Raw genomic sequence first — 27,994 nt, forward strand, 5'->3', positions numbered from 1 at the left:
AGTGTGGCTGCTTGCATTGTCTCCCCGATTTGGCAGGCCCTGCTGAACTTGTACGTCCACGTCCACGGCGGGCGCCGCGGTGCGTCGTTGCCATTGACTCACCGGCCACACTGCTGAGTCTGAAATTTGGTAGCCACACTCTTCTCTGATCACGCGCAGGCGTGTATATAAACATGGACGCGCCGCAAGCGCAATGGTCCGTTCCCACCTTGCAGGCTTCCGCGGCCCCATTGACTCTACCTCTGCGCAGCCAGGTCATCCTCGGGCGTTCGGCATCATTCAGCATCAACCACCAAATCTCCCTTTAAATCGCTTGTTTGCCCGCTACAGGATGGCTGGTACAAAGGTCACGTCTGCACCGCCTGGTACATCCACTGACCGTGACGCGAAGCGCATACAACCGGTGTGTAAGTGAGCTAGTCTGGTCGTACATATCATGTCACTGGCCGTGTTTGACCTAGTGCAACAGCACTCAATTCCGGCCAAGATGGGGTCTCTCCACGCTGTTCGAAAGGCGGGTGTGACATGTTCTGCCTGACGAGCGGGGACCGAGGCGCAAAGCTTCGACTCAACATCGAACATGAGGAGACGGTTGTCGAAGTCGAGTTCGATTTCGACGTCAGTGATAGCGGCACCATAGAAGGGGAGCAAAAGGGGAAGACCCTGAGCGGCAGGGTGCAGGAGGCGAGCTGGGAAGACTCGGAGGTGATGACAGGGACGCTGGACGACGAGTCGAGCCGAGGCCGTACGCTCTACACCGAGTTCGGCATGATTGGACGAGGGACGACGGTCATTCCCGTGGTTGCAGCGCCCGGCACTGAGGCGGAAGAGCTGTTTGGCACGGAGGCCCTCGTTGCAAAAGTCGCCTGGCTGCACGCTGTCCGGAAGCCGGAGGATGAGATGATCAAGGTGGTTCGCAGACGTCTGGCTGAGAGGAAGCCGAACTACTTGAAGCATATTGTGGACCTCAAGTGTTCTATGACGAAGAGCGCAGAAGACATGCACCTCCCTCGTTGTGCATTGGGTGTCGATCCCGGGGCAGAAAACCTCCGAGCCTGCCGCATTCTGATCCTCAAAAAGTACGAGCCCTTGGAGACCATCGGATCCGCGGAGAACTTCCACGTCGTGTTCTTAGATGTCGTTCGCGGTACGTGCACGCTAAACACTGAGTGTCATCGTCATCTCACCTTGCCTGCAGCTCATCATTGGGTGTACGAGACGTCAATGATCCTGCATCGCGATATCAGCCTCAATAACATCATGTGGTATCGGCTTGACGGGAGGATTGTCGGTGTCCTATGCGACTGGGACCTTGCCGAAGACCAGAGTGCCGGCAAGTACAGGCCTATTCGTCGTGCTGGTGACGTTACCGCGGTGATCTGGCCAATAGTACAAGAAGCTGAAGCCGCGAAGCCGACAACGACGACTCTGCCCTCCGTTCCCGAGGGCCAAGCAACGGAACCGCCTCCGCCTCAGGAAGGCGACAAGCCGTCAGGCGTAACCACAGAGCCACAGGCTGAAGTCAAGCCGAGGTACCGTACGGGCACGGGCCCGTTCATGGCTATGGACCTCTTGCGTGAGGGCGACCCGCCCATCCACAAGTATCGTCACGACCTAGAATCGTTCTTCTACATCTACATCTGCTTTGCAGTGACGTACGATCCGGCTACGCAAGCGTTCACCTACATCCAGGAGTGGCAGCGGGATTCGCTCGTTGCAATCGGGGACAGTAAGCGCAAGTTCCTCACCCAGCCTCAGCCTCGAGACGATGTCATCAAACGAGCCCATGCGGACCTACAACCGCTACTAAGCCCTCGGGGCTTCCTGCGTCGACTCCTGCTACAATTTGCGAGACTCGAATACAAGATGATCGAGATCGACATGCTTGTATACGGAGGCCTAATGGGAGAGTCTAACGATCCCGAGATCGAGGGACGGAAGAAGGAGAGGGAGGAGATGATCTCTTACAGCAAGTTCATGGAAATTCTAGGGGCACCGGAGGATGTATGAAGCACCTATCCTGACTCTCACTTAGCACGTAGACGTGACACTGTAATCCGGACATGGACATAGTAATCAATTATGGGATACACATTACATGGCTTGCTACAAAGCAGAGCGACGCTCCCTGTGGTGCGGCAAAGCTAGAGATGCACGGGCTACTAGGGGAGCAATTTTCCGGACATGCTAAGACCAATGGGTGCATCGCAGATGTTGGGGAACAGTCTAGGAACGGGGACACGCGCGAGGATGTAGGTGGTGGGGTTCGATCGAACCGTGGCTAATATGTTCCTTGGCCGCACGGTATGCCCCTTCCTCTGAGTGTCGGTGGCTTCCTCTTGGTCATCGCGTTCGGGCACCTCGATGATAGGTATTGGCGTCTGAGTATCTTCCTCAGTTGCCTCGAGATCTGCGCCAAGCAGGGGATCCTGGCTACTTTTGAAGAGCCTAATGTCAGCCACTCTGCACGCATACTGAATCTGTGGCTCAGAGGCTCTTCGGCGGGGCGGAACTTGGGCGGAACTGAGCCAGATTTTACCTTCCCACGTGCCGTATGAGTGTGGCTGCTTGCATTTTTGTCCCAATTTGGCAGGTGCTGCTGAACTTGTATAACCACGTCCACGGCGGGCGGAACGGTGCGTTAACCTTCTTGACATGCCGCTGACTTTGAACTCTGGTAGCCACACTGTTTGCTAGGTCACGCGCAGACATGCATGTGAACACGGACGCGCCCAAGGTGCAACAGTGTTGTCGTCGGTTCCCAGTCACCTCGCCCAGCCACAACTCTCCCTCTGCACAGATCATCCTGAAGGCTTCGTCATCGTCAAAATTCCATTTACCCCACCTTTCCGGCAGGGAATGCAGTTTCCGAAGTCCACAAAGCCCGGTTCTTACCAGCCACACAAGTCGCGTGAGCCTGAGGATAAGACGACACGGATAGGCACTATTCGTCAGACACTGGCCACAAGGAAAGGGAAAAATCTGAAGCATATTGTTGATCTGAAGTGCGCCGTCACGAAGAGCATCGAGGAGATGGAGCTACCCCGTGCTGCGATGGGGACCATCCCCGACTCGGAGGAGCAAGACCTGCGCGTCTGTCGCACTTTGATTCTCAAACGTTACGAACGCTTGGAGGCCATCGGGTCTGCGGGGGGTTTCCACACCGTGTTTGTGGATGTCATTCGTGGTGCGTCGTATCTGATTCGAAGCCAGAGTTCGATCTGATCAATTTTATAGCTCATCACTGGGTGTACGAGACGTCGAAGATACTTCACGGCGATATCAGCATCAACAACATCATGTGGTTCATCGAGGACGGGCAAGTTATCGGCGTACTGTGTGACTTGGATCTCGCGGAAGATCATAGCAATGGCGACGTTCAGTCTATTCGACCCGCGAAAGTGGTGAACGCTTCGTTGTTACAAGAGACGAGCACGAGCGAGAAGATGGCGAAACCGTCGAACGAACAGCAGAGTCAAACCAACGCGGAGCAGGTTCCAGGTTCGATGACTGTGCCACCGGAGAGCGAACATCTGCAAAAACCGAGATACCGCACTGGTACTGGTCCATTCATGGCGCTGGACCTTCTACGCGAAGGCATTCCTCCAATGCACAAATATCGCCACGACCTCGAGTCATTCTTGTATGTCTACGTTTACACCGTCGCCGGGTACACTCCGACAGATAGAACATTCCGACCGATCAAGCAATGGCAGCTCGACTCGCTCGTCGCCATCGGCAAAGCGAAGCACTGGTTTCTGACTGATACGAAGGAGAAGGAGCAGGTCTTTGCCTTCACGCACGAAGACTTCAAGCCATTGCTGCAGCCAGGAAGTTTCTTGACTGAACTCATTCGTCTGTTCAGGGCCGTGGAGCGCAAGATGGACGAGATTAAAGATTTAGAGGATGCGCGGTGGTTTGGTTCCGCAGAAGATGTCGAGGCCGAGATCAGCGAAGTTGAGGAGAAGAGGGACAAGATGGTCACCTACAGTAAATTTATGCGCATACTCGGAGCATCGGAGGATATGTAAACTCGATTTTCTGTCCCCTCTACGCCACTTGCATTGGTCTTGGGTGGACTATGCGACCTAGTGCAGCATACGGGTGAGTGGCAGGCGGTGCGCGTGCTGGGACGCGGGAGGGCGCGGGTGTGGTAGGCGATGGGGGAAGAGGACCCGACGCAGATTTTGTTCTCGTCGAGTGAACATAAGCCGAGGTTACTAAGTATTCAATGATGTCCCGACCGTGACGCCCGTCGTGGCCGCGGCGGTGGTCGACGTGCATTTGACTGCGAGCGCACGAATGTCGTTCTGTTGTCTCAATTCATTGATCGATTTAACAAGAGATCGCTGATACCTAACCCTGGCTATCTGGCGGCGTAGGCCACGCCGCAAACCGGAGTCTCAAGGCCACAGAGTGCGCGGGTCACCGACTTGCCACTGAGGGGATGTGTTGTAGTCTGGAATGGGCGCACTGACGCAAGCATCCTCAACGAGGCAGTCGGACAGTTGCTCTAATACAATGCAGCGCTGCCATGGTACCTGCAGCCTCGCGGTCTGAGACAATGCTCAGATCTGGCCCTGTCCGGACATGGCATCAGCGGCGGCAGCCACTGCGGCCACTGGCACTGGCAGTGGTCGACGCGTTGATCTGAGATCTTCGTAGACGCCCGGAGGTGTGTGGCGTCGCCCAACGCCACCGGGGTCCGGGGCCAACTCCTCCTGGACCTCCTGGCCCGGGCCTGCACTCAACTACATCGCTCATCTCCAAGTGACATTCGACTCAAGCATCTCCGTCGGAAACTGCCCTTGCAGCAGTTTCTAACAAGGCAAGGGCACCGAGCGGGCTCTTCGGCGGGGCGGGAACCCAGGTTTCATCTTCCCACGTTGCCATCACTGATCAGTGTGGCTGCTTGCATTGTCCCCCCGATTTGGCAGGCCCTGCTGAACTTGTACGTCCACGTCCACGACAGGCACCGCGGTGCGTTGTTCTTTCTGACTCACCGGCCACACCGCTGAGTTTGAAATCAGGTAGCCACGCTCTTCTCTGATCACGCGCAGGCGTGTATATAAACATGGACGCGCCCCAGGTGCAATGTTGTCGTCCGCTCCCACTCGCAGGCATCTGGCCACCGCTCTCTCTGTGCACAGAGTCACCGGATCATCCTCTAGCTTTCTTCATCGTCAACATCCAATCAGTTGAGCCCCCACGAGAACCCCATCCCCGCCACAATATGTGGCCGTACCTACAATCTGCACCGCCCGGCCCCCGGGAGCCTCGTACTCCCTCCAAGACTTCCAAGAACAAGAAAGGGAAACGTAAGGAGCAGGTTCCCCTGGTCTTGACCATCGCACTAACTTGAATACCTAAGGGCCCGAAGTTGTTCAGTCTACGCCCCACCAGATCAAGACCGTCGATAGCGTTCAGGATGCCAGCGGCTATATCTCGAAAGACAGACACGAGGGTTTCATTCGCCGGGAGTACACCGATAAGATCCATTGGGACTGTGATGTCGAGATGCTCATACGCACTGTTTTTGGCTTCGGCTGGGAACACATACCCCCGACTCCGTATCGCAGGGCGGGCGTGAAGGGGAAGGAGGCAAAACACTACTCGCTCTTGGGACCGGATCTTAAATTATACCGCAAGAGCAAAGAGCGGGCCGGCTATGCACCGTTCAACCTTATGGCCAACGGGTTTTTGGCGCAGCTCTACGGCCCGAACGACTCGGCGCACGACACGCGTCAAGCGACCGCCGATGTCAAGGAGCGTCAGCAACGGCTCGAAACTGTCAAACAGCACTGGACGCGGTCCGACCGTAACTGTACGCCGCGCATGTACGCGGGCCGCTTTATTACCCAAGACCGCGAAGCTATCGGCAACCGCAAGTCAAGGGATAAGCCGGATGGCACCTACGGTGTTGCGAAGGATACGCTTGTGTGGGAGTGGGAGTTGGTCCCCATAGAGGTCGGGAAGTCGGAGGAAAATGTCAAAAACAGGTTGCGAGACATATTCGTCCGCTGCGAGAATGGTACATTCATTATATCGGTTCGTCCCATCCTGCCCTACTTGCTATCGCCAACTGATTTGCCTAAAGCAGGCGACTCATCCCCGCTCACAAGGCGAGCGCGATGCAGCTGGGGAGGGTCCTATTGACCAGACCGGGGCGGACCAAGACCAGCCTGTATCGCAGGCTGGAGACGAGGCTCCTGAGGACGAGATTGCATCAGAAGCTGAGGTTGAGGCCCTCCTCGAAGACGATACTCAGGACGCAGATACGTCAACTGAAGACGTACCACAGGAGACCGGCGATGCCGTTTCCGTGAGCAAGCGCACGGCCGAGGAGGCGATCCCGGCACTCGGTTCCAAGCACACGCGTGCCACATCCGAACCATCTAGCGGACACCGCCGCATGACCGGCAAGGAGGTCCAAATCGTGCGATACGTGAATCATATCATGTCGTCCAACGTCCGCTCATATGCTATCGGACTCCTCATCGAGGGAAACAACATGCGACTCGTCTACGGTGACCGCATGGGTCTCGTGTTCACGAGAGCATTCGAGTTCTTGGGCAAGGAAGCCCCTCTGTTTCTCCTGGTTCTTGCCGCTATGGGAGGTGCAGGCGTGCACGACTTGGGAATCCACCCGTTCCTGATCTTCAACGAGACCATCGAGCGCCGAGATGTCTTCCATCATGAGTTTGGCTATACGCTGCCCAACATGCTTGTTCGATTGGAGGTTCCGGATGCACAGGGCGCCTCACGCCAGCTCGAGTTCGACATCGACACCGACAATTCCGAAGAGATCCGCCCAGTCGACACCGCGTTCGGTCTCATCGGTCGAGGGACGACCATCATCGCTGTCAAGGCCAGGCGTGGCCCTGCGCTGGAGATGTGCGGGTCGGAACCGCTCGTTGCGAAGGTGGCGTGGCCACACAAGGCGCGTCAGGCCGAAGACAGGATGATCCGTACTGTTCGTCAGCAGTTGGCCGCGAAGAAACCGAAATACCTGGACTATATCGTAGACCTGAAGTGCGCCGTCACGAAGAGCATCGAGGAGATGGGGCTGCCCCGTGTCGCGATGGGGATTATCCCCGAGGAGCAAGACCTGCGCGTCTGCCGCACTTTGATCCTCAAGCGCTACCAACGTTTGGAGGCCATCGGATCTGCGCAGGGTTTCCACATCGTGTTTGTGGATGTCGTTCGTGGTGCGTCATATCTAGCGCGAAGCTAGAGTTCGGTCTGACGAGTCCTTTAGCTCATCACTGGGTGTACGAGACGTCGAAGATACTTCACCGCGATATCAGCATCAACAACATCATGTGGTTCATCAAGGACGGGCAAGTCATCGGCGTGCTTTGCGACTGGGACCTCGCGGAAGATCATAGCAACGGCGACGTTCAGTCTGTTCTAAAAGCGGCAGCGAGCGCTTCATGGTTATCATGGATAACTGGGGGTGCGAAGACGGTCAATCCGTCGAACGAACCGCAGAGCCAACCCGACGCGGAGCAAGTTCCGGGGTCGACGAGTGCGCCGCTGGAGGGCGACCATATGCAAAAACCGAGATACCGCACTGGGACTGGCCCGTTCATGGCGCTGGACCTTCTACGCAAAGAGGGTCCTCCAATGCACAAGTATCGCCATGACCTTGAATCGTTCTTCTATCTCTATGCCTACGCCGCCGCCGGATACGATCCGACAAATAAAATATTCCGACCGATCAAGCAATGGCAACTCGAGTCGCTCCTCGCCATCGGCCAGGCGAAACACTGCTTTTTGATAGATGCTCGGGAGAATGAGGACGTCTTTTCCTCCGCTCACGAAGAGTTCAAGCCATTGCTGACACCAGAAGGTTTCCTGATGCAGCTGCGATGGATGTTCAGGATCGTGGAGCGCGACATGGACACGATCCAGGACATCAGGAACAGTGCGATGTACCGCAGGCTTCGTTCCCCGGAAGATGTCGAGGCCGAGGTTCGTGAAGTTGAGAAGAAGAGGGACGAGGGGGTTACATACAGTGAGTTCATGAGCATACTCGGAGCGTCGGAGGATATGTAGACTCGATTTTTCTGTCTTTTCTACGGCACTTGTATTGGTCTTCACATCTGTCCCAAGTATACACAAGACGAGCGCGGTCGTCGCTTCTCCTTTCCTTGACTATAGCTAGATCGGTCTGTTATGACGTGCTTCATCCATCCACGTCACACGTCCTGTCTTCTGTAGTAACACACGATGTCGTTCACCACCATATGCTCTCAACTCACGGCCCTCGTGCCATATTGTGTATAGCGTACCATCACAACGACGAATATGCTATTGATCCATATCTCTGCGCCCTCTCCTGTACAAACCACCACGCCAACTGCGGCGGCGGCTGCGGCGGCTTGACGTACCAACCCAACATCAAACAATCCCATGACTCGAGCCCTATAATACACGTGTGGTGCAGCTTTGGAGAATCAGCCTCGATACACCCTGAACAGCACGAACGTGCAAAACGCGAGCAGAGTGGCGAACACGTAGAATACGCGGCCCTCCTTGTCCTCGGCGCCCCCCGAGAGCGCGTTCCGCAGCGGGAGGAAGACGAGCCCGACGAGGAAGTTCGCGATCCCTGCGTGTGGCAATGAGCACGGCGATCGAGGGGGTGGGGGCGGACTTACAGTTGAGCGAGAGCGCGACGGAGGAGAGCGCGGAGACGGCCTGTGTACAGTGAAGTGTGGTTAGTTGTAGGATTGTTGAGCGCTGTGGAGCTGCTTACATGCTGGGGCGATACTTCTGGGATCATGACGAATGGCACTGGGCCAATACCTACGGCGAACGAGCTGCGCGAAATGTTAACAACCCCCCGATAATCCCGACACATATAAAATGATGAACGTACGCGACGAAGGAGATGATCGTAACGCTGGCGAGCGCGACGAGGCCCGAATTGAGCCCGAAGCCGACGCCCAGCAGGGAGAGGATCGCGCCGCCGGCCGAGACCGACAGGAGTTGTTTCCTCCCAACGCGCTATTACCACAATTAGCGGACCAGCCAAACGATGAAGGCGGAGCACGTGCATCAATGAGGGCTATAGGCGCAAAGGTCATCAGGAAGTTGACGACGGTGATGCCAACAGAGATCCACGGCCCCCAGTCGGGCAGGGCTTTCGAGAGGATGTCATTGCTGTAGTACAACACTGGTTCATACTAAGAGTTAGCTAGTCACATCCCCTTAGAATAGACAGTGTTGTACCTGCGTTGACACCTGAAGGGCCGTCAGCGACAATGGTAACAATTTAGACAGTGCGTCGTACCAGACAATTGTTGTACTAGCATGGAGAAGCAGACGATCGTCAGCGGGCGGCGGAGGCTGGGCGTCACCAGTAGTTCCGGCACCTTGATGGCTTCCTCTTGATCATTGCGTTCGGGCACCTCGACGACAGGGACTGGCGTCCGAATATCTTCTTCAGTTGCCTCGAGATCTGCGCCAAGCAGGGGGTCTTGGCTATCGTAGTTCGACGCTAAGAGCCCATTGTCAGCTACTCTGCGCGCATACTGCAGTACGAGAAGACAGACAATCGGGGCTTCGCCCACTCTTCCATATCCTCTGCGTGACTTTGTCTTTCTCCACGAGTAACCCGTTGCGGTCGAGCCACGTCGGAGACTCAATCATGCCACCGCTCAACACGAATTGCATCGCTCCGAGGGCGGCAGAGAAGAATAGGACTATGCGCCAGCGGGTGGCGGTCGCGAGTTGGAGACCCATGATCTGGGTGATCATGATACCTACGACGATTGCGAATTGGGTCAGGACGCCTGCATAGATGTCGCATGAGCGCGGGAAGGCAGATACGAAAGGTTGAACATACCCACTGCACCTCGCTTCTTGGGAGGAGCCAACTCAGAGAGATAAATCGGACCGACGCAGAGACCAATCCCGGCACCGACACCGGTCAATGTCCTGGCGGCCACTAAACAGGTCTGTTCCGGTACGCAATATCCCCACACACCTTCCGACAATCAATGGCGCCAGACCGGCAGAGACACCCATCAATGCAGCACCCGCCCCAGTTGCAATCGCACTTATGCGGACAGCGCCTCTGCGGCCCCAGCGGTCCATGACGAGGTTCGCACCCAGGCTTCCCATGAGCCCACCAACGGTGTAGACGGAGGTCACCACGGAGAAGGTGGCGTCGGACATGGGAATACAGGTGGGCATGCCTAAGTGCGTCGGAGGGCTAGTCTCGTCGAGGGCGCGGCAGGTGAGGACCGCTTGGATTTGGTTGAGGGAGGATATGTGGAAGCCATACTGTGGGGAACATTTAGCTGTCGCGCCAACGCTACTCATTTCTAATCCTCACCTAACGGGTGCAATTGATATGCACCGTAAGACTGGCAGTTGACCGAGGACTCACCTGAAAGGAGACTACGAGGACCCACACGCATGCTATCCACCCATACGTCGTGAACGCTTGGGGCTCGTGCGCGAAGTCGAGAGCCATTATAAACCCGAGGATGATACGTCTCAAGTAGACCTGTGCTCAAGATGAGAAGATACTTCGAACCGGCAATGCGAACTGTCTGAGACTATCTCCAGGCTATGGCCATATGTAAGTAAGTGGAGGGAGCCTTGCGCAGCGAGTGCGCTGCGGCGTGAGACGCGCTGCTGCCCGACCGACGCGTAGCGCGTATCACTGATCACATGATGCACCGCGAGCTGCACGAAACGCACGAGTCCGTAACATCTCCTTCTTCTCAAACCTCAACTGATGTCCCCTTCGGGGTGACATACGAAAAAATTGGAACGATACAGAGAAGATTAGCATGGCCCCTGCACAAGGATGACACGCTTTCCCGGAGTGGTAGACCTACGGGTCTCAATATTTATTTTTTCCTGTACGGCATAACGACTCCCAATTCCGCGCCACTCCGAGACTTGCACACTCTACCGCGGACCATCCACTTCACTGCAACAACCTCAAAGCTTTCATCGTCACCGTGGGCTTGTGATTTTGTGTTCGTAGATCACTCGTTGGGCACGCACATACCTGCTCACCATCATGGCGGTCGACGCTCTGTCGGCGGAGTCGTACGGGAACTCACAACGTCCAGACCCTCACAAGTTCACGAAGCTATCAGAGATCCTGTCATGTCTCTCTTCTTTGCAGTCTGAAGAAGCTGAGCTTTCCTCGTCACTCGCCGAACTACTCGCATCTCAAGAGCCGGTCATTAACTCTCTGGCGCGCCTGCAGTCGCTAGGCCCGACACTGGATGAGCTGCATGCGGAAGCCTCTGTATTTGACCAGACGGTCTCGCGCACAGCGAAAACTGCCGACGAAGTCGGTGGGTTCGTACGAACCTTGGATGAGGAGATGCGGAGGGTGCGAGAGGCCGCTGAGCGTGTCGGACAGGTTATGGAGCTTAAGGTCACTTTCGTCGCATTGCCGCACATGCACAACGTTGAGTCCCTCCAATAGACATCTCTCAACGCACTCCAGTCAGCGATGGAAGCTAAGGACTGGGAATCCGCAACGCGACATTGCTCGCGCGCGATGTCGCTCCCCACCGAAGTCATCTCGGGCTTGTTCGCAGAAACGGCCGTCGTACGTATCCCTCAGTCGGCGTCGGCTATGAGCCTCTCATAGACTGAGTCTAGCCCACACCAGAAAGCCACTTGCCTCCGGCGCAGACCCTCCATGCTGCGCGCGAGGAGCTGCTGGCGATCTTCCGCCGCGAATTCGACAAGGCGAGCCAGTCGCGTGATGCGGCCGCGACGAGTCGGTTCTTCAAGCTGTTCCCGGCGATTGGGTGGGAGTTGGAGGGACTGCAAGCGTATGCTGCGTTCGTCGTAGACCTTGTACGCGTTCGGGCGCCCGCTTCAGCGAAGAGTACGTGTAGAAGTCTATATCATTGGTGATGGCTCGCTGACAGGCCGTGCAGCATCATCCCCATTATTCTACATCACCGCGCTGACGGCTCTCTTCGAGAGCATTGCCATGATCGTGGATCAACACCAGCCCATAGTTGAGAAGTACTACGGTCCGGGTAAAATGACTCCGGTCATAGAGCGTCTCTTACAGGAGTCGGACCGCGTGGTCAATGACATGATCGAGGGATGGGTAGAGGAGCGGGCCATGGAGCGGAAGGTACGCAACTAGATCGCTTTTGCGATCGCCGTATGTCGACAACAGCTCTGCCAGCTTTCAGATACGAGCAACACGTCTCGGAAGCAACCGTCCCAATATGACGCTGACGAGGAGGTTGACCCGCGGGAGATCGACAAGGTTCTGACTGAGGCAGCGGGTATGAGCGGACGCTGGAGTCTGTTCCGCAAGTTCATGTACGACCGCCTGAAGGTTCGGACATCTGTTGTGTCCCTGCAGTAATCATTGACAGGGATCGCATAGGACGACTACTCGGATACAGATGTTGACGGGGAGGAGAAGGCCTCAGATCAATCGGACAATGGTGAAGACAAACCCCTTCCAGACGGCCTTCGCGCCATCGAAGCGTCCGCATCAAAGCAGCACTTTGAGGACATGCTTACAGCCTACTACGTCCCTCTCGAATCCTGGTACGCACGCAGCGCCCTCGACAAGGTGCACCGACTCTCCTCTGCGGACCTCCTCGCTTTACCGGCCGTGACGACGACGCCCGACGACGCGTTCTACATCCTCAAGGCGATACTGAACAGGCTGCTCTCCTGCGGCTCGCTTGCTGCGGTGCAGCGTACGGCGGAGTTGCTGCGGGACGTCGTGGACAAGGAGTACACGGGTGTGATCAAGCGGAAGCTGGACGACGTGTACCGAACGGCAGGACCTGCTGGGACAAGAGGGGATAAAGCTGAGAGGGAGAATAGGCTGGCCTTCATCGTGAGTCTTACACAGTTCATTCCATAAGTCACTAGCTCACAAGATGCTGCGTAGGTGCTGCTGAATGACCTCGACATTTCTTCAGGACACATGGAGCGCCTAGTGAAGGAGTTGTCTGCGTCGTCGCTGATCACACAGTTCTATCTCGACAGCGAAGTCGAGGGAGTCAGAGCCACCGTGGCTTCGTTCAACGGCGTTGTTACGAAGTTCCGTTCTGCTCTCAGGGTGAGTCCGTTGGCAGTCACTGGTACCTTTAGTCTCCTCTGACCGCTACTTCTCTGCGTAGGCCGGCATCGAACAGCTCTTCAACCAACTGATGCGTCCACGACTACGCACGTTCATTTCGGACGTCTATAAGGACGTATCGTACGTCATCGACGAGGACAGCTATGCTCAGGCGGGTTATAACGACGTCGTGCGGAAACGCTTCGTCAAGTCGTGGGAAACGTTGGTGGACGGGTACAAGGATACCTTCACCGAGAACAACTATCGCCTCCTGTTTGGGTTGGCTCTCGACGTGCTTGTCCGCCCATGGGAGCGATTCATCAGCACGCTCAGATATAGCGAGGTCAGACATGCGTCCGGTGTCCTACGAGCTACTTCGTACTGAAAGGCCTGCGATCAGCTTGGCGCAATTCGATTCGATCAGGACCTCCGCGCGATCACCTCATACCTCTCCTCGCAAACCGCGTTCGGTGACGTCCGCGAGAAGTTCGTGCGCCTTCAACAAATCTCGCAGTTGCTCAATCTCGACTCGGTAAGCTGTCCTTACACATCGTATTTGCAGCGGGCGGGGACTCTGGACGCTGAATTGAAATACATGTGTAGGAGGAAGATGCGGATGAGTTCTACAACGGATCAGGGATCGCGTGGCAGCTCGGCGAACAGGAAGCCCGCAATATTGTCGCACTCAGGGTTTGATCGGAATCCACTTTCCGCCTTACCCGTACACAGTTTGAAGAGGGCATGCGAAGAAAGGAACACCTTTGGTACGTGATGGTCCTGACGAAGGCATCATGAGACGTTCTTGAGTGAGTTGGTGGTACGCACGAGCTGCAAAGTATCATTGCTACATTGCGGCGTCGTGTCACGATGCTATACTGAAACAATTGCAAAGCCTTGGATCCTGCTGCTCCGGTGCCGAAGGGACATCAGACTTAGATCGCGGGGTATGCCACGTACTCAGCCAACCCTCAGCTTCCTACCTGGCTACCCACCACTAGCGGATGACTGTCTCAATGAATCTCAGTCTCTTGTTCATCAGAGCTGCCATCCTAGCTGAGCATTTCATGCGGTGACGAACCTGCCACATGCTATACGCAGGTGAGTCTGTCGTGGACTTGTGATACCGCGCCGACGTCGTAATTTCCCTAGTCATACGTCCCCAATGTAAGATTGTGGGGCGCGTGGATCCAACAAGGCTTGTGCTGCATTTTGGCCCATGCGCTATTACCAAGCGGTACTACCGGCGACTTGTTGAAAATGCATTTCTCTACGTTGCGCTGAGTACGACCGGTCACCCTGACTTACGCTGGCCGCCGTGATAGGAGGAGATTCAGGAACGCAATGCAATCAATGGGCACACTTGGACGCTTGGTAGCCTCATGGACCGCCCCTACTGTAGCAGCGGGCCAACATTGATCAGACCGAGACTTGATAGCGGCGCATACCCCATGGCCGGATGCTAACATACTCGCCCTATAGGCGCGTTGGCCAACTTGAAGTCACGATGCGGTCACAGGTCCACTGACGATGAAAGTCGCGTTAGTCTACGCTCTCCAGTTGTACCGCATGGGGATCGCATACATGGCTGTCTCTGGTCGTTTCCCGGGCCCAGGGCAGAACGAGAGAATTCGTCGGTACAGCAAAGGCCAACAGCTGGTATGGGCAATTCGCACTACTTCCCATATCGATAGGCCCCTCCTCGACGAAACAGCTGTACGTCAGAAACGGCATGCTTACCTCTGTGGGTCGCTGACCTTGCGAGCTACTACAGTAAGTATCATACGACTTATAATCAGACTCGGTTACACACACCAACTTACTTCGATCTTGATGTCAGACATAGTGATTGTGGTCTCAATCGCCGGATGGCAGGTAGAAGCCCGCATAATCAAAGAGGGCTACGGTGTCCTCGCTGGCATAGAAACTGCGAGGGGACGTTTGCGGAGGGAGGTATATAAAGGGCTAGGAGCGGTGTCTGACGACAAGCTGACTCCTCAGTGTGATTCGCTCTTTAGCCCGCCCCGCAACTCCAGCAGCGATGCAGTTCAGGCAAGTCGTTCTTTTGGCCGCTTTCCTGGTCCCCTTTGCCAGTTGCGCAGTGATCGGGAACATCACGGCTCCCACTACTGGGGTGTATGGGTCAAGTGTCACGGCGGCGCGTCTCAACTTGCTGACCATATGTCATTACCTGTCGATGGTTCTCGTGGAAGGACGTGGCTGCAGGGGGAGAGAAGGGCTCGGCTGCTATGTCGAAAACGTCGAGAACGGTAATTGCAGTCGATTCCTGGGTTATTATCAGGTCATATTGACGTTGTTGTTCATCGTCGTAGTAGCTGAAAAAGGAGGATGCATCGGGAGCCACGGACTCGGCTGCAATGTCGGCAACGTCGAGAATGGTGACTGCAATCAACTTCGTGACCATGATATGGTTGTATTGACGTTATTCTCTTTTGTACTAGTAGATCCCGGATTGGAAACGGCTGTCGAGCGCCGAGGCGGCGGCGAATCCTGGTTGAGTGAGTAATGTTCCCCAGTCGCATCATCTACGGCCCATAGAGACGTTGATGATCACAGACACAGACACCGAGCTCGAGTCGCGCGGCGGACGCAAGCCTCCCAGTCGCCGGGCCATAGCGAAGTCCGATGCCATTACCGTGTAGTCCACTTCCGAGTGGGGTTCGCTCTGAGCACAAGGATGGATGGTGAGTGGTACAGGCACTTGCACATTTTGATTACCGACGACATCGCGCAGCCCGAACGAAGGATGTTCCCAGAACTTTCTTACCAGATAGGAAGGATAAATCTTGGCCTGGCTCGTGATGGTTTATCATTACCGAATGGCTATCCAAGTCTTATACTACTCCCGGATCCTCTATTGGAGCTGTTGTGTCTTGGTGTTCAGTGCAATGATATCTCGTCACTTTTGTGACAGTTAGCGAGTCAGAGTCGTAGACTGCCGCCCGCGGGACGAGCATTGGGAGTTCGTCCGCAACCCGTTCGGATTTGCGGTGTACCAGAATTCTACACTATAATTCATGACCCATCCAGCGTTTTAACGTAGGACGTACGGTGATCGGTCGTAGTAATGCGTATCAGCGTGGATTATTGTAGAGCTCATGCGTAAACGTATGCTCAAGCACTGACGGAAACGCAAGAAAGAGGTTAAACATAGCGTAGCCACAGTGGTACTGTTGATTTGTTTGAGACTTGCCTTGTTATGTCACGGGTGGACATACTCTCGGCATCAACGACGAATAAGTTACAGACGGTTCACAAACGAGGCCAAGGCCAGAATCGTATACTGGGTGGTAAAAGCAATGCATACGACGACCCAAATTACACAGACGTTGAGATACTTTTGCGCGCGAAGCAGCTATACAATGTTCGATATCATCTACCCTTCTTCCCCTTGCCTCCATCATCCTTCGGCGCAGCCTTAATCGCACCAAGCACATCCCTCAAATCCTTATCTTCGTTTTTCATCTCTCCTTTCCTCTTCTTCCCCTTCTTCCCCGCCCGAGCCGGTTCCTCATCCTTGTCAACCTCCACACGGGTCTTCCCATCCACATCACCACCTCCCACAGGCTTAAGCTCGCTCTTCTTGACCTTCCGGCCCAGCGTAGACTCGAACAAGACATCAATCTCGTCCTCCTTCTGCGCCTTGCGTTTGCGCTTCTTCGGCTTTTCGTCACCATTGCCGGCATCCGCTACAGGCTCCTGCTTCGACTGAGTGTCCACGTCTGCCTTGAGCATCCCCTTCGCCGGCTGTACGGCTGGAGGTGCAGTAGCGGATGTGCTCGCGCCCGCACTCGTCTGAGCGTCCTTCCACCGATCCGGATCGCGCTTCAGCAGCTGAAGGTTGAGCACCCGCGCGAAGAACTTCCCGTAGAACGAGCCCGCGAGGAAGTGTTCATGGGGCATCAGCGAGCGCGCGATCTTCTCCTGCACAAGTCACTCGAGTCAGCATACCGCCCTATCTGGAGGCACTGAGGGGGTAGCGAACCTTCATGTAACCATCAGCGGCAGCCCAGCACCGCTCGCCGACGCGGCTGCCGATCCGATCATCCACGAGCTCGTGAAACCGGCCCATGAAGCTGAGCACGAACTTGCGCTTGAGCTTCGCGGGGACAGTGGGCGAAGACAGGAGGACGTCCAGAACGCGCGATGATGTAGGGTGATGTGCTATCTCGATCTGTTCGTCCATAGTCAGAGATTGTAAACTGGGTTGCAAAGTCAATGAGCGACGGGTGAAGAAGAGCGAGGATGACACTTGCCTGTTCAGGACGAATTCGTTATGCGGAGAAGAGAGACGCAGGAGTGATTGCAGCAGGAGTGCCCCTTGGACCCTTGGCTCCATGGCGCCCTCCTCTTTGCCTGTATCACGACGAGCCCGCTTTCGTGGCCGTTCACCATCCTTGTCTTCGTGCCTCGCATCTTGCTCTGCCCGTACAACAAGAGCAGCTTTGTAGTCCTGTTGAAATTGGTCGGTCAGACGTCACGTAGTGGAGAATTGCGTTACTTACCTCGACATCGAGCGCACGGAGGATGCAAGGCACGACGAGGTTAGAGTCGCCAGGGTCGACCAGTCCAAATGCCGAACGAACAACCTAAATCACCCATGAGCGCTCACAGACCCATACATGGATAAGCCCACGTACATCCACAACCTCCTCTTCATACTCACGCACCACCGCTGCCCTATCCACGAGCGCTTGCAGCACCCCCACCCGTCCAGCCTTCACGACTTTCCTTGCGACCTCCCCGCTCAGCTCCGCGGAGGCCCGGCCAAGCTCGCCCCCGCTCAGACGCGCCACCGCTTTCTGAACGACGAAGTTCGCGACGGGGTGCACGGCGAGGCGCGCGAGCTTGCCCGCGAAGTATGTCGCCCAGAGGACAGCGAAAACGGGTGTGGGTGCGCGCCGCGCGAGCGTTTCGAGGAGGTGAGAGGCGGTCGGATCCCGTAGAAGGGTATTGAGATAGTCGGAGGGTTCATGTTCCGCGTCGGGATTCTGCTCTGAAGTGGAGTGATGAGTACAGGGCGAAGGGGCAGCGGATAGTCGGTGAGTGGAGCAACTCGCTACGTACTCAAGGAGGAAATCATTCCGACGAGAGCGCTATCCATGAGCGAGCCCGCTTCTTCCGCCATATCATATTCGGCTTCGATCTCCAGGAGCATCTTCGCGCGTTGAAGCGCACGTCAAAATCATGTCTACAACTACATATCACAGTTGAACGCACCTGCAAGACCGGACTGGCGACTTTGTCCGCCGCCAATGCACGTACTTCATTCTCGCCCAGTTGCTCCCTCAGCGCCCTCACAAACCGCTCAGCCGTTTTCCTGAACTCTCCGGGTACCCGGGCCTTCTTGGGGTCCGCGCTCACGCCCTCCTGCTGTTCCACAAACACAGACTTCATCGAGCCCTGCCTGGCTTTCCACGCCGCGCTCTTCTTCGAGCGTACGGCGTGCTCGCGCGCGTCGGGTAGGAAGCACGCGGGGGCGAGGGTCAGCAGGAGGGCGCGGATGACGTGCGAGGCGAAGGGGTCGAGGACAAGGGAGGATAGTGTGGGGAGAAGTTCGTCGCAGACGTCGAGGACGAGCTGAGTGAGGGTACGAAGCTCGCCCTTGTCATTGGCGTCTTCCGGCGAGGAGGGGAGGATACCTCGGGACTACAGCCAGTGTAGATGAGGACTTGGAAGGAAGAGATAAATGAGCATGGGGCGTACCTCTCTGTATATCGTATCTGCGGCGACCGAGAACAAGGTTTGGGATACGTGTGATGCGAACCGGTGCGTTACGAGCTGCTCGAACCTACCTTCGTACGTCAGTCAGCTACACGCAGAGTCCGCGCTTGCATTGAAGCGTAGCAGGATAACTCATGAGTACTTACGATCCGCTCAGACGGTCCATGAACACTCTGCGCACGAAGTCGTCCATCGAATGGATCATCCTCTCCAGGACAGTCGAGCAGTCCGGATCTGTCGCGAGCTGCTTTTCCTTCCCCTCCATCTCTGTCAGTGCAGCAACAAAGAACAGTCGCCTGTCTATAAAGGTTGTCGGACACCTGTTTTACCATAGTCGTAAACCATGGGACGCACCTTCGTTTGGATCCGACTCCTCGTCCCCGCCCAAATCGGGACGGCCCTGCTCCTGCCAGTCGCGGATCTGCAAGTCCACCGTGCGGAAGTACGCCTTCACCTCCGCGTCGACGTATCCAAATGGCGCCTCTTTGTTCTCCTCCTCCGCTTGCCTGCGCACAATCCATGACGGACCTGCAGGTTGCTGCTCCTCGGCGACTTGAGGCTCAAGCTCCTCTGCCTGGTGATTCGAGGCATGGTACTCTTCTTCTTTGGACTTTTTATGTTTCTTTCCTCTTTTGCGATTCTCGCGAGGCATAGTGGGGACAGCAAGGGAAGGTGAATATCAACTCCAAGTCGCGTACGAACGGCAAGGATGATACGAGCGCTTGCGCGAGAAAAGCGATCGAAGCAAAGGGATCGGCGGGAATTGCCTTTTGTGGACTAGTACGACTCGGAGCGGTCGTCGTAGTGTCGCTTCCGAGTTCTCACTGCAGTCTCACTGCTCACTATAGCCTGGCCCAGCTGCACTCTAGCTCTCATTGCAGCGCGTGTAGGTTCCATCAGAGGGACCTCAGTGGAAGCCCTAGCGCTGTGTTCTCCGAGGCCCCTCAAGCCCATCGAACTGAGGATCCCAATCGTTTCGCACAACGGTACTTTCATTGGCTGTCTCTCTCGAGGCGTTTCACTTGCTATGCGTCCCATTGCGGAACTTGAACTCGGTTACCCGTCCGTGTCTGGTGCAGAAAACAAGCTTGCTCTACTACTGGTACACGGTGTCGCGGCGCCTTCAAATTTCAAACCGACGAAGACCACTACGAATGATCGAAAGGTACTATCTTACATCATGATTTATCGTCAACTTGAAATGCAGTCATCTGCTCTCCTCTTAAGCTGCGTGACCATTCGTACCCTCGTTAGCCCCTTGCCGAATCAAGACATCCTCCACAACTGTCCCTCGAAGTGCACGTTCCCAATTTGGCAGGTGTACCCAATGGTCAGCCCCGGCCAGCCGCCGTCAACCATGGCTGACCGCGAAGGCTGCCTACCGCTCCTGGTAGCCGCAATGCGAGCCTCTCTGTCAGCCTCGGTTCGACGCTATTTAAGGCCCGCCCAACGTGCGTCGACACTCACCTCAATCTTGTCTCGTTCCACAGCAACCCGCCCTCGTGTACAGTCTTAACCATGGAAGCCTTCGCGTCCATTCTGCACCTCCTCATCGGCTTCCTCCTCCTCGGTGCTCTCATTGACATCGGCGGAGAGGTCGTCTATATCTTACGCGCTACGCTGATCGTCATCTTCACCTACCTGGCCTCCTTCACCTTCGCCGACGTTCTGTCTCTCATCTCCATCGTCGATCTTCAAGTCTTCGCGGTTCGTTCCGCGACCCTCCCTCCGATGGTTATAGAAGACATACCCGCCGTCGCCGTCTACGAAGGACCTCCCCGTTTCCCAGACCCTTCTGATTCAACCAAGGTGAGTCAAATTGGGATGCATGAAAAGAGACCGCCATTGACATTCTGATCTTCAGGACCTGCTCGATTTCCTCAGCATCATGTCCCTGGTAAGCACCGTCATAGGTTCCCAGCAGGACAGCTCGGAGACCAAGGTCATTGCTCCTGCCTCCGGCCCGGTCGCGGTTGTCCAGTACCTCGACATCGTTGTCAGCCTCGTCTCGCGTCAGGGATCCCTCGTTCCCACTCATGCTCATTGCATGGCTACCTTCATGCCTCCGCTCTACAGAGTTCCGTCACTATACCTGACACGCGGTCTTTCCCTCGGGCTCACCCAGAAGCAGTACCTGGACCTGGTCTCTAACTCGAATGTCAGCCGCGCACTCGGCGAGGGACACCTCAAGCTCGCTCCCCCGTGTCTTACCGCAAAGCCTGTGCCTGGTTCTCGCATCCTTGCATTCGATGTCAGTGCACTCTTCCGCGGCCAGGCACTCCCTGTGCTCCCAAAGGAAGACCTCGAGTTCTGGTGGAACGGACGTACGACAGAGGCCGAGCAGCCTATCTGTGGGCCGATCGACATGGACGACCTCAACATTGCCTGCGTCTCCGCGCGCACCGTCCCCGTCTCCGGGCTGTTCCCCAGCATCTCTGACGCGCACGTCGGTCTTCGTCCGCCCCGAGAGCTGCCTCCCCACCCGTTCATCCCTGCTCCCGCCGCGCCCGCGGCCGTTTCAGACGTGCTGTTCGCCGTCGTCCCACACGCTCGTGTGTGCACTGTCGCTCAGGTCCACAGTCGGCCAGAACCACCTCGCTGCGTTGCGCCTCGTCAGCCCCCGATCCAGCTGACGCGCAGCGCCGTGCCAACGGGTGCCCAAAACGGCTTCAGGTGGAGCATGGATTCTGGCGTCTCGGTCATGGAGGCGTTGGGCGTGGGCTCGGTCAAGCTCGGTGTCGTCTGCTCTGTGCCGCAGTGAGGCCGTTCGATATTCCTCGCTCCGGGCGAGGAACGTGCCTGGGCTTGTACAAGACAAGGGCACGGGGAGCCTGGCTCATGCAAAGGGGGCTGACGTCGGAACTGAGCTATGTAACAAGCGACATGATCACCGAACCCACCGCATCAGCAGAACTGTAACTTGCCTAGCAGCTGTACGTGTCAGGATCCTCCGAGGCCTACTACGGTGTAGCCTTACGAATTGTATTATCTATCCACGCGTTATGATGGAAGTGAGACGTATACAAACACTGTGTGCTGCGTGTGAAGTTCCGGTTTGTTTGCTGTGTTTGTGCTGTGTCATCCAACAGGGACGAATAGAAGCTGTCTGCCATTAGCTGCTTATGTTTGCTGCGGGTCTACGGCGTTTCGGTGAACGCATTATCTCTAAAATACGAAGTTCATCCCGCATGCATTCACGCTCCCGCCAGTCTTGCCACCTCGTCCGCGGCTTAGTACGAAAGACACACACGATGTGGCACATGCAATCGCGTGCGTAGTATCAAACAATATCATCACAGCATCTAGATCGGGATTCGGCCCGGGGAATGAGACGCCTACCGTTACCCACTAAGTATGTAGTCCGTGGATGAAGGTCTCGCGCCTACGGTGTGACTGACTGCCCGCTATTCGGAGGTGGCGCTCAACCGAGGAGGAGGAGGAGGGGGGGGGGGGTATATCGGGCAACCGTGATTATGAGTCCTCCCGCTGCGCCGCTCTCGGGGGGCGCCGACTCCCGAGGACAAGGAGGGCCGCGTGTTCTACGTGTCCGCCGCTCTGCTCGCGTTCTGCACGTTCGTGCTGTTCAGGGTGTATCGGGGCTGGTTCTCCAAAGCTGGATCATACGTGTATTATAGGGCTCGGGTCATGGGATTATTTGATGTTTGGTTGGTACGTCAACTTCGGCGGCCGGCGCCGCAGTTGGCGCAGTGGTTTGTACAGAAGAGAGGGCGCGGAAATATGAATCAATAGCATGTTCGTCGTTGTGATGGCACACTAGTATACACAATATGACACGAAGGCCGTGAGCTGAGAGCATATGGTGGTGAACGACATGGTGTGTTACTATAGAAGACATTACGTATCAATCCGGTGGATGGAACACGTCATTTAGTAACAAATCTAGTCAAGGAAAGGAGAGATGACGATTACGCTCGCGTTGTGTATACTTTGAACAGATGCGAAAACCAATACAAGTGCCGTAGAGGGGACAGACAATCGAGTCTATATATCCTCTGACGCTCCGAGTATGCTCATGAACTTACTGTATGTAACCATCTCGTCCCTCTTCCTCTCAGCCTTACAAATCTTGGCCTCGACATCTTCTGCGGAACCGAGGTACCTCGCATTGCTCTTGACATCCTTGATCTTGTCCATCTTGCGCTCAAGGGCTCTGAAGAGGGACACGAGCCGCATCAGGAAAGTCCCCGGCTTCAACAATGGCTTGAACTCTTCGTGCGCGGAGGAAAAGACGGCCGCGTTCTCCTCATCATCTGCCAGAAACCAGAATTTCGCCTGGCCGATGGCGACGAGCGAGTCGAGCTGCCATTGCTTGATCGGTCGGAATATTTTATTTGTCGGATCGTACCCGGCGGCGGTGTAAACGTAGACGTATAAGAACGATTCGAGGTCGTGGCGATACTTGTGCACTGGGGGGTTTCCTTTGCGCAGAAGGTCCAGCGCCATGAACGGGCCAGTCCCAGTGCGGTATCTCGGTTTTTGCATATAGTCGCCCTCCGATGGCACAGTCGTCGGCCCCGGAACTTGCTCCGCGTTGGTTTGACTCTGCTGTTCGTTCGACGGCTTGGCCATCTTCTCGCCCGTGCTCGTTCCTGGTGGCAACGAAGCGCCCACCGCTTCTGCGGGTAGAATAGACCGAACGTCGCCGTTGCTATGATCTTCCGCGAGGTCCCAGTCGCAAAGCACGCCGATGACTTGCCCGTACTTGATGAACCACATGACATTGTTGATGCTGATATCGCCGTGAAGTATCTTCGACGTCTCGTACACCCAGTGATGAGCTACAAAGTTCGTCAGAACGCGCTATACATACTATCAGACCAGTTATGACGTACCACGAACGACATGCACAAACACTGTGTGAAAACTCTCCGCGGACCCGATGGCCTCCAAGTGTTGGTAACGTTTGAGGATGATAGATCGGCAGACGCGCAGGTCTTGCTCCTCCGGGATGACCCCCATTGCAACCCGGGGTAGTCCCATCTCCTCAGTGCTCTTCGTGACAGAGCACTTCAGGTCCATAGTATGCTTCGGATTTTTCCCTTTCTTTCCGGCCAATGTCTGACGAATAGTGCGTATCGTCTTATCCTCGGGCTGACGCGGCTTGTGTAGCTGGTAAGGATCAGGCGTTGCAGACTTCGAGAACTGCACGACCTGATGGCGAGAGGCGGATAAATTGAGATTTGAAGATGAAGAGGAAGAGGGGCCTTGATGATGATCTGGCGGCTCTGCGCAGAGGGTGGAGGAGGACTCGGAGGAGGCCCAGTTCGATATGCCGTCGTTACAGTAGTCGACGTATAGTTCAAGCTAATGCGAGAGCACGAATGCCGTTGTATTTCCTCGACGCACGGCACCAATTGACCCGGAGACTGCTGACTCCAACCGTGGCCGTCTTGCGTACGACACGCTACTTTGAAACTGTCTCAAGGTTGTAGCCGCATGTGCACTTCCCAGCCTATGAGATGCCTTGAATATGGCATACTGACGCAAGCGTCCTCAATGAGGCAGTCGGACACTCACATTGAGACAATGCAGCGCTGCCATGGCACTGCAGCCTCACAGATTTGGACATTGCCTATGTCCGGACATGTCGAGGCGCAGATCTGAGATCTATGGCTGAGCCGTTAGACGCCCGAGGTGAGTGGCCAACCCTGGTCCAACCGCCCTGGCCTGCACTCAGCACCGCTTGCTGCGAACAAATCACTCAAGCAGCAACACATGCAGAGACTGGCTGCGCCAGGTCTCTGACAGAAGGCATCGAGCAGGCTCTTCGGCGGGGCGGGGACCCAGGTTGCACCTTCCCACGATGCCATCACTGATCAGTGTGGCTGCTTGCATTGTCTCCCCGATTTGGCAAGCGCTGCTGAACTTGTACGTCCACGTCCACGACGGGCGCCGCGGTGCGTTGTTCTCTGTGACTCACCGGCCACACCGCTGAGTCTGAATTCGGGCAGCCACACTCTAGCACACTCTTCACTCACCACGCGTACGCGTGTATATAAACATGGACGCGCCCCAGGTACAATGTGGTCCGTTCCCACTCGCAGGCATCTGGCCACAACTCTCCCTCCGCGCAGAGCCGCCACACCACCCTCGGGCGTTCGTCATCGTCCAGGATAGATCACTAGAGCTTTCTTCACTTCGGCTCTTCGCCCGCTCAACGATGGGTAGTAAACAGTCCGAGTCTGCATTGCCCAGGACACCGTCGAAAGGGAAGGAGAAACAAACAGAGCGTAAGTGAGATATCTTGACCGTACTGATCCTTGCACTCACTGTGTTCATTGCAGCAGAAACGCAGATCACCGCCACGCCGGCTAGAGGCAGTCCTTACCATGTACTTCAGACGGCCACTCGCCCTGGTAACAAGATACTCTCGGACGATCACCAGCATTACATTCAGGGCGCATACAAAGACTACACTCACTGGGACGTTGATGTCGAGGACTTTGTTCGTGCGGTATTCGGCTGCCAGTGGACCGACATTGAGGCCTTGCGGGAGCCCTATCGTGACCCATCGAACACGAAGGATATCCCCCCCGAGAAGTACTTTATATCCAAGGTCGAACTCAAGAAATACTGGGAGGGTAACGAGAGGAATGGTTATGAGCCGTTCGCTCGCGCAGGGGACGCGCTTCTGGAGGAGCTATATGGCCCGCATTCGACCGGCAAAGCTCCCGACGAGAGCCTTGTGGCTAGACGTCAAGCCCTCCAGCGGCGATGGGCCAACAACTCTTCGCGCAACGGTCAAGTTATGCGCCCCTGGCCAGCAAGGTTCGAGATCCGGGATGTCAAGGCAGTGGGCAACTTCGGTATTGATGAAAAGCCGGACCTTGCGTACAGCACGACGGCCGGCAGACCCTTCTGGGAGTGGGAGCTGGTTCCGATGGAGTTCAAAATGGAAGGGAAGACGGGTGCGAAACGCAAGGAAATCATAGATTCTCTGAGCGATATACTGCTTCGCTGGGACGAGAAACAGAAGACGTTTGTTGTGGAGGTGTGTTCTCTTTTTGTGCTCTTGCGTGCGAGTCGCGCGACTGGGATCTCATTGACCCCCTCCCCAGATGCCTGATCGTCGTGGCCAGGCAAAGGGGAAATCGTCCAAAGCCGCTCGCGACGATGATGCAGATTACGTTCCTGGGAAGCAGCCCACGCAGACAAAGAAGAAAGGCCAGTCGTCGACATCGTCGAGCAGCAAGCGAAAGCGAGAAGCCGAAGAGGCTCTGAATACCAAGAGCAAGCGCAGCAAGAATCAGCCCGACTCAGAGTCGCCTTCTGCTGCCTCTGAAGGATCAAAGATAATCGGCAAACAGGCACAGGTGTTGAGGTACATGAATCAGGTGATGTCCCACAACGTACGGTCGTATACGATCGCATGGCTGGTCGACTCCGGCACGCTGAGGCTTGTCTATGGCGACCGAATGGGAATCATCTTCACGAAGCCGATCGATTTTCTGGACAAGGACGCGAGCTTGCTCTTGCTGATTCTCGCCGCCATGGGGACCGCCGATGTGCACGACCTGGGGATTCACCCGTGCGTCCACTACCCGAAGGATGCGCACGGGCACGACCAGTTCTGTCTGGACAATGGGTATCGAGGCTCGAAGCTTCGACTTGCCGTCGAACTTGACGAGGGGACCGCCGTCGATGTCGAGTTCAATTTCGATGTCAGCGAGAGCAACATGAGGGACATGCACCGGGCGAAGAAGGAGAAGAAGAAGACTGCAACGAGCGGTGCGCAGCGAGCGAGCCGGGGAGCCTCGGAGACGGTGGAGGGAGCACTGGAAGACTCGGAGTCGAGCCAACGCCGCACGATCTACACCGAGTTTGGCATGATCGGACGAGGGACGACGGTCATTCCCGTGGTTGCGGCGCCCGGCACGAAGACGGAAGAGCTGTTCGGATCGGAGGCTCTTGTTGCCAAAGTGGCCTGGCCGCACGCTGTCCGGAAGGCGGAGGACGCGATGATCAAGGCCGTTCGCAGACGTCTGGCGGACAGCAAGCCGAACTACTTGAAGCACATCGTGGACCTCAAGTGTTCGATGACGAAGAGCGGAGACTCGGAAGAGATGCACCTCCCTCGTTTCAAGTTGGGCATCGTTCCCGGGGCAGATGAGCTACGAGTCTGCCGCATTCTGGTCCTCAAGGAGTACGAGCCCCTGGAGACCATCGGATCCGGAGAGAACTTCCGCATCGTGTTCATTGATGTCGTTCGTGGTACGTGCATAGTGAATTTCGAGGCCTATCTTCGTCTAACTGTCATTGTGGCAGCTCATCACTGGGTGTACGAGACGTCGAAGATCCTGCATCGTGATATAAGCCTCAACAACATCATGTGGTATCGACTGCCAGACGGGCGGATCATCGGTGTCCTTTGCGACTGGGACCTTGCGGAAGACCAGAGTACGGGCGACAACAGACCCACTCGTCGTGCTGGTGACGCTGCTGCAGTGATTTGGCCACCAGAACCAGAACCAGCGGCGCAGTCGACGACGAAACCGAGTCTGCCATCCATCGCCGAGGGTGAAGCAACGGAACAGCCCCAAAATCTGGAGGGCGCGGGACCGTCGAACACGCAGACAGAATCCCAACCCGTGGTCAAGCCAAGGTACCGCACGGGCACGGGTCCGTTTATGGCACTGGACCTCTTGCGCAGGGGCGATCCACCCGTCCACAAGTATCGGCACGACCTAGAGTCGTTCCTTTACGGCTATGTTTACTTTGCTGCGACATACAACCCAGAAGAACAGGCCTTCGGCTACATCAAGGAATGGCAGTGCGCTTCTCTCGTCGAAATCGGACATAACAAACATGACTTCCTCCTCGACGAGAAAGTTCGTATCGGCGTCATGAAAGCCGCCCACGATACTCTGAAGCCGCTGCTGGCCGGCGACGAGGCTCCCCTGATGGAACTCTTGTATCGATTCTGCGAGATCGAGACTGATTGGCACAACATCACGACTCTCGGACTTAGTCGCAAGTTGTCGGCGCGCAACCGGGCCAAGATCGAGGAGATAGAGAAGGAGAGGGAGGCAAAGATGTCGTTTAGCATATTCATGGAGCTGCTGGGGGTTCCCGAAGAAGAGGGTGTCTGAAACGTTACGTGTAGCGTTGGCTTCCGCTTGGCATGTATTTATGGTTCCTGTTCCTCACATTCAC

General features: G+C 56.0%; 10 protein-coding genes across 10 annotated transcripts; 7 read left to right on the top strand and 3 right to left on the bottom strand.

The window, feature by feature from the left end:
* Nucleotides 1-269: 269 nt before the first annotated feature.
* C8Q71DRAFT_318218 (uncharacterized protein) lies at nt 270-2,086 on the top strand. Its single transcript, XM_047917775.1, has 3 exons — nt 270-411; nt 470-1,147; nt 1,199-2,086. The coding sequence occupies exons 2-3, from the start codon at nt 526-528 to the stop codon at nt 2,008-2,010; spliced, it is 1,434 nt and encodes a 477-aa protein (XP_047774263.1). The 5' UTR covers nt 270-411; nt 470-525; the 3' UTR covers nt 2,011-2,086.
* A 526-nt stretch (nt 2,087-2,612) lies between these two features.
* Nucleotides 2,613-4,175, top strand: C8Q71DRAFT_318222 (uncharacterized protein). The gene is made up of 2 exons (XM_047917776.1): nt 2,613-3,187; nt 3,238-4,175. Exons 1-2 carry the CDS (start codon nt 2,860-2,862, stop codon nt 4,029-4,031), a joined length of 1,122 nt encoding a protein of 373 aa, XP_047774264.1. The 5' UTR covers nt 2,613-2,859; the 3' UTR covers nt 4,032-4,175.
* A 414-nt stretch (nt 4,176-4,589) lies between these two features.
* C8Q71DRAFT_784096 (uncharacterized protein) lies at nt 4,590-8,307 on the top strand. The gene is given in 7 exon segments (XM_047925015.1): nt 4,590-4,610; nt 4,626-4,729; nt 4,740-4,980; nt 5,031-5,318; nt 5,372-6,048; nt 6,098-7,208; nt 7,259-8,307. The coding sequence occupies 4 exon segments, from the start codon at nt 5,075-5,077 to the stop codon at nt 8,056-8,058; spliced, it is 2,832 nt and encodes a 943-aa protein (XP_047774265.1). The 5' UTR covers nt 4,590-4,610; nt 4,626-4,729; nt 4,740-4,980; nt 5,031-5,074; the 3' UTR covers nt 8,059-8,307.
* C8Q71DRAFT_824619 (general substrate transporter) lies at nt 8,308-10,628 on the bottom strand. The gene is made up of 11 exons (XM_047926262.1): nt 10,397-10,628; nt 9,992-10,290; nt 9,851-9,942; nt 9,558-9,797; nt 9,296-9,502; nt 9,235-9,246; nt 9,060-9,178; nt 8,882-9,009; nt 8,759-8,822; nt 8,661-8,700; nt 8,308-8,611 (listed from the first exon to the last, which is right to left on the bottom strand). Exons 1-11 carry the CDS (start codon nt 10,481-10,483, stop codon nt 8,460-8,462), a joined length of 1,440 nt encoding a protein of 479 aa, XP_047774266.1. The 5' UTR covers nt 10,484-10,628; the 3' UTR covers nt 8,308-8,459.
* Nucleotides 10,629-10,924: 296 nt separating this feature from the next.
* Nucleotides 10,925-13,969, top strand: C8Q71DRAFT_318318 (COG4 transport protein-domain-containing protein). The gene is made up of 10 exons (XM_047917777.1): nt 10,925-11,407; nt 11,459-11,584; nt 11,638-11,869; nt 11,922-12,127; nt 12,182-12,337; nt 12,389-12,853; nt 12,908-13,078; nt 13,140-13,421; nt 13,479-13,610; nt 13,682-13,969. Exons 1-10 carry the CDS (start codon nt 11,042-11,044, stop codon nt 13,772-13,774), a joined length of 2,229 nt encoding a protein of 742 aa, XP_047774267.1. The 5' UTR covers nt 10,925-11,041; the 3' UTR covers nt 13,775-13,969.
* Nucleotides 13,970-14,637: 668 nt separating this feature from the next.
* On the top strand, nt 14,638-15,859 carry C8Q71DRAFT_318320 (uncharacterized protein). The gene is made up of 7 exons (XM_047917778.1): nt 14,638-14,791; nt 14,922-15,028; nt 15,094-15,345; nt 15,409-15,474; nt 15,538-15,594; nt 15,653-15,780; nt 15,831-15,859. Exons 2-6 carry the CDS (start codon nt 14,944-14,946, stop codon nt 15,736-15,738), a joined length of 546 nt encoding a protein of 181 aa, XP_047774268.1. The 5' UTR covers nt 14,638-14,791; nt 14,922-14,943; the 3' UTR covers nt 15,739-15,780; nt 15,831-15,859.
* A 518-nt stretch (nt 15,860-16,377) lies between these two features.
* C8Q71DRAFT_816973 (ARM repeat-containing protein) lies at nt 16,378-19,528 on the bottom strand. The gene is made up of 10 exons (XM_047926123.1): nt 19,175-19,528; nt 18,967-19,120; nt 18,803-18,887; nt 18,317-18,745; nt 18,164-18,254; nt 17,737-18,092; nt 17,602-17,685; nt 17,353-17,549; nt 17,082-17,298; nt 16,378-17,020 (listed from the first exon to the last, which is right to left on the bottom strand). The coding sequence occupies exons 1-10, from the start codon at nt 19,470-19,472 to the stop codon at nt 16,469-16,471; spliced, it is 2,463 nt and encodes an 820-aa protein (XP_047774269.1). The 5' UTR covers nt 19,473-19,528; the 3' UTR covers nt 16,378-16,468.
* Nucleotides 19,529-20,331: 803 nt separating this feature from the next.
* Nucleotides 20,332-21,581, top strand: C8Q71DRAFT_851037 (uncharacterized protein; the record flags this gene model as incomplete). The annotated part of the gene is made up of 2 exons (XM_047926750.1): nt 20,332-20,629; nt 20,685-21,581. The coding sequence occupies exons 1-2, from the start codon at nt 20,339-20,341 to the stop codon at nt 21,579-21,581; spliced, it is 1,188 nt and encodes a 395-aa protein (XP_047774270.1). The 5' UTR covers nt 20,332-20,338.
* A 1,201-nt stretch (nt 21,582-22,782) lies between these two features.
* On the bottom strand, nt 22,783-24,068 carry C8Q71DRAFT_318458 (uncharacterized protein). Its single transcript, XM_047917779.1, has 2 exons — nt 23,674-24,068; nt 22,783-23,619 (listed from the first exon to the last, which is right to left on the bottom strand). The coding sequence occupies exons 1-2, from the start codon at nt 23,858-23,860 to the stop codon at nt 22,823-22,825; spliced, it is 984 nt and encodes a 327-aa protein (XP_047774271.1). The 5' UTR covers nt 23,861-24,068; the 3' UTR covers nt 22,783-22,822.
* Nucleotides 24,069-24,706: 638 nt separating this feature from the next.
* Nucleotides 24,707-27,930, top strand: C8Q71DRAFT_911026 (uncharacterized protein; the record flags this gene model as incomplete). The annotated part of the gene is made up of 5 exons (XM_047929113.1): nt 24,707-24,738; nt 24,793-25,071; nt 25,126-25,832; nt 25,900-27,052; nt 27,107-27,930. The coding sequence occupies exons 2-5, from the start codon at nt 24,843-24,845 to the stop codon at nt 27,928-27,930; spliced, it is 2,913 nt and encodes a 970-aa protein (XP_047774272.1). The 5' UTR covers nt 24,707-24,738; nt 24,793-24,842.
* Between the last annotated feature and the right edge of the window lie 64 nt (nt 27,931-27,994).

The sequence above is a fragment of the Rhodofomes roseus genome (assembly GCF_022264815.1).
Source record: "Rhodofomes roseus strain CIRM-BRFM 1785 chromosome Unknown C8Q71scaffold_28, whole genome shotgun sequence".
NCBI classification, from domain to species: Eukaryota; Fungi; Basidiomycota; class Agaricomycetes; order Polyporales; family Fomitopsidaceae; genus Rhodofomes; species Rhodofomes roseus.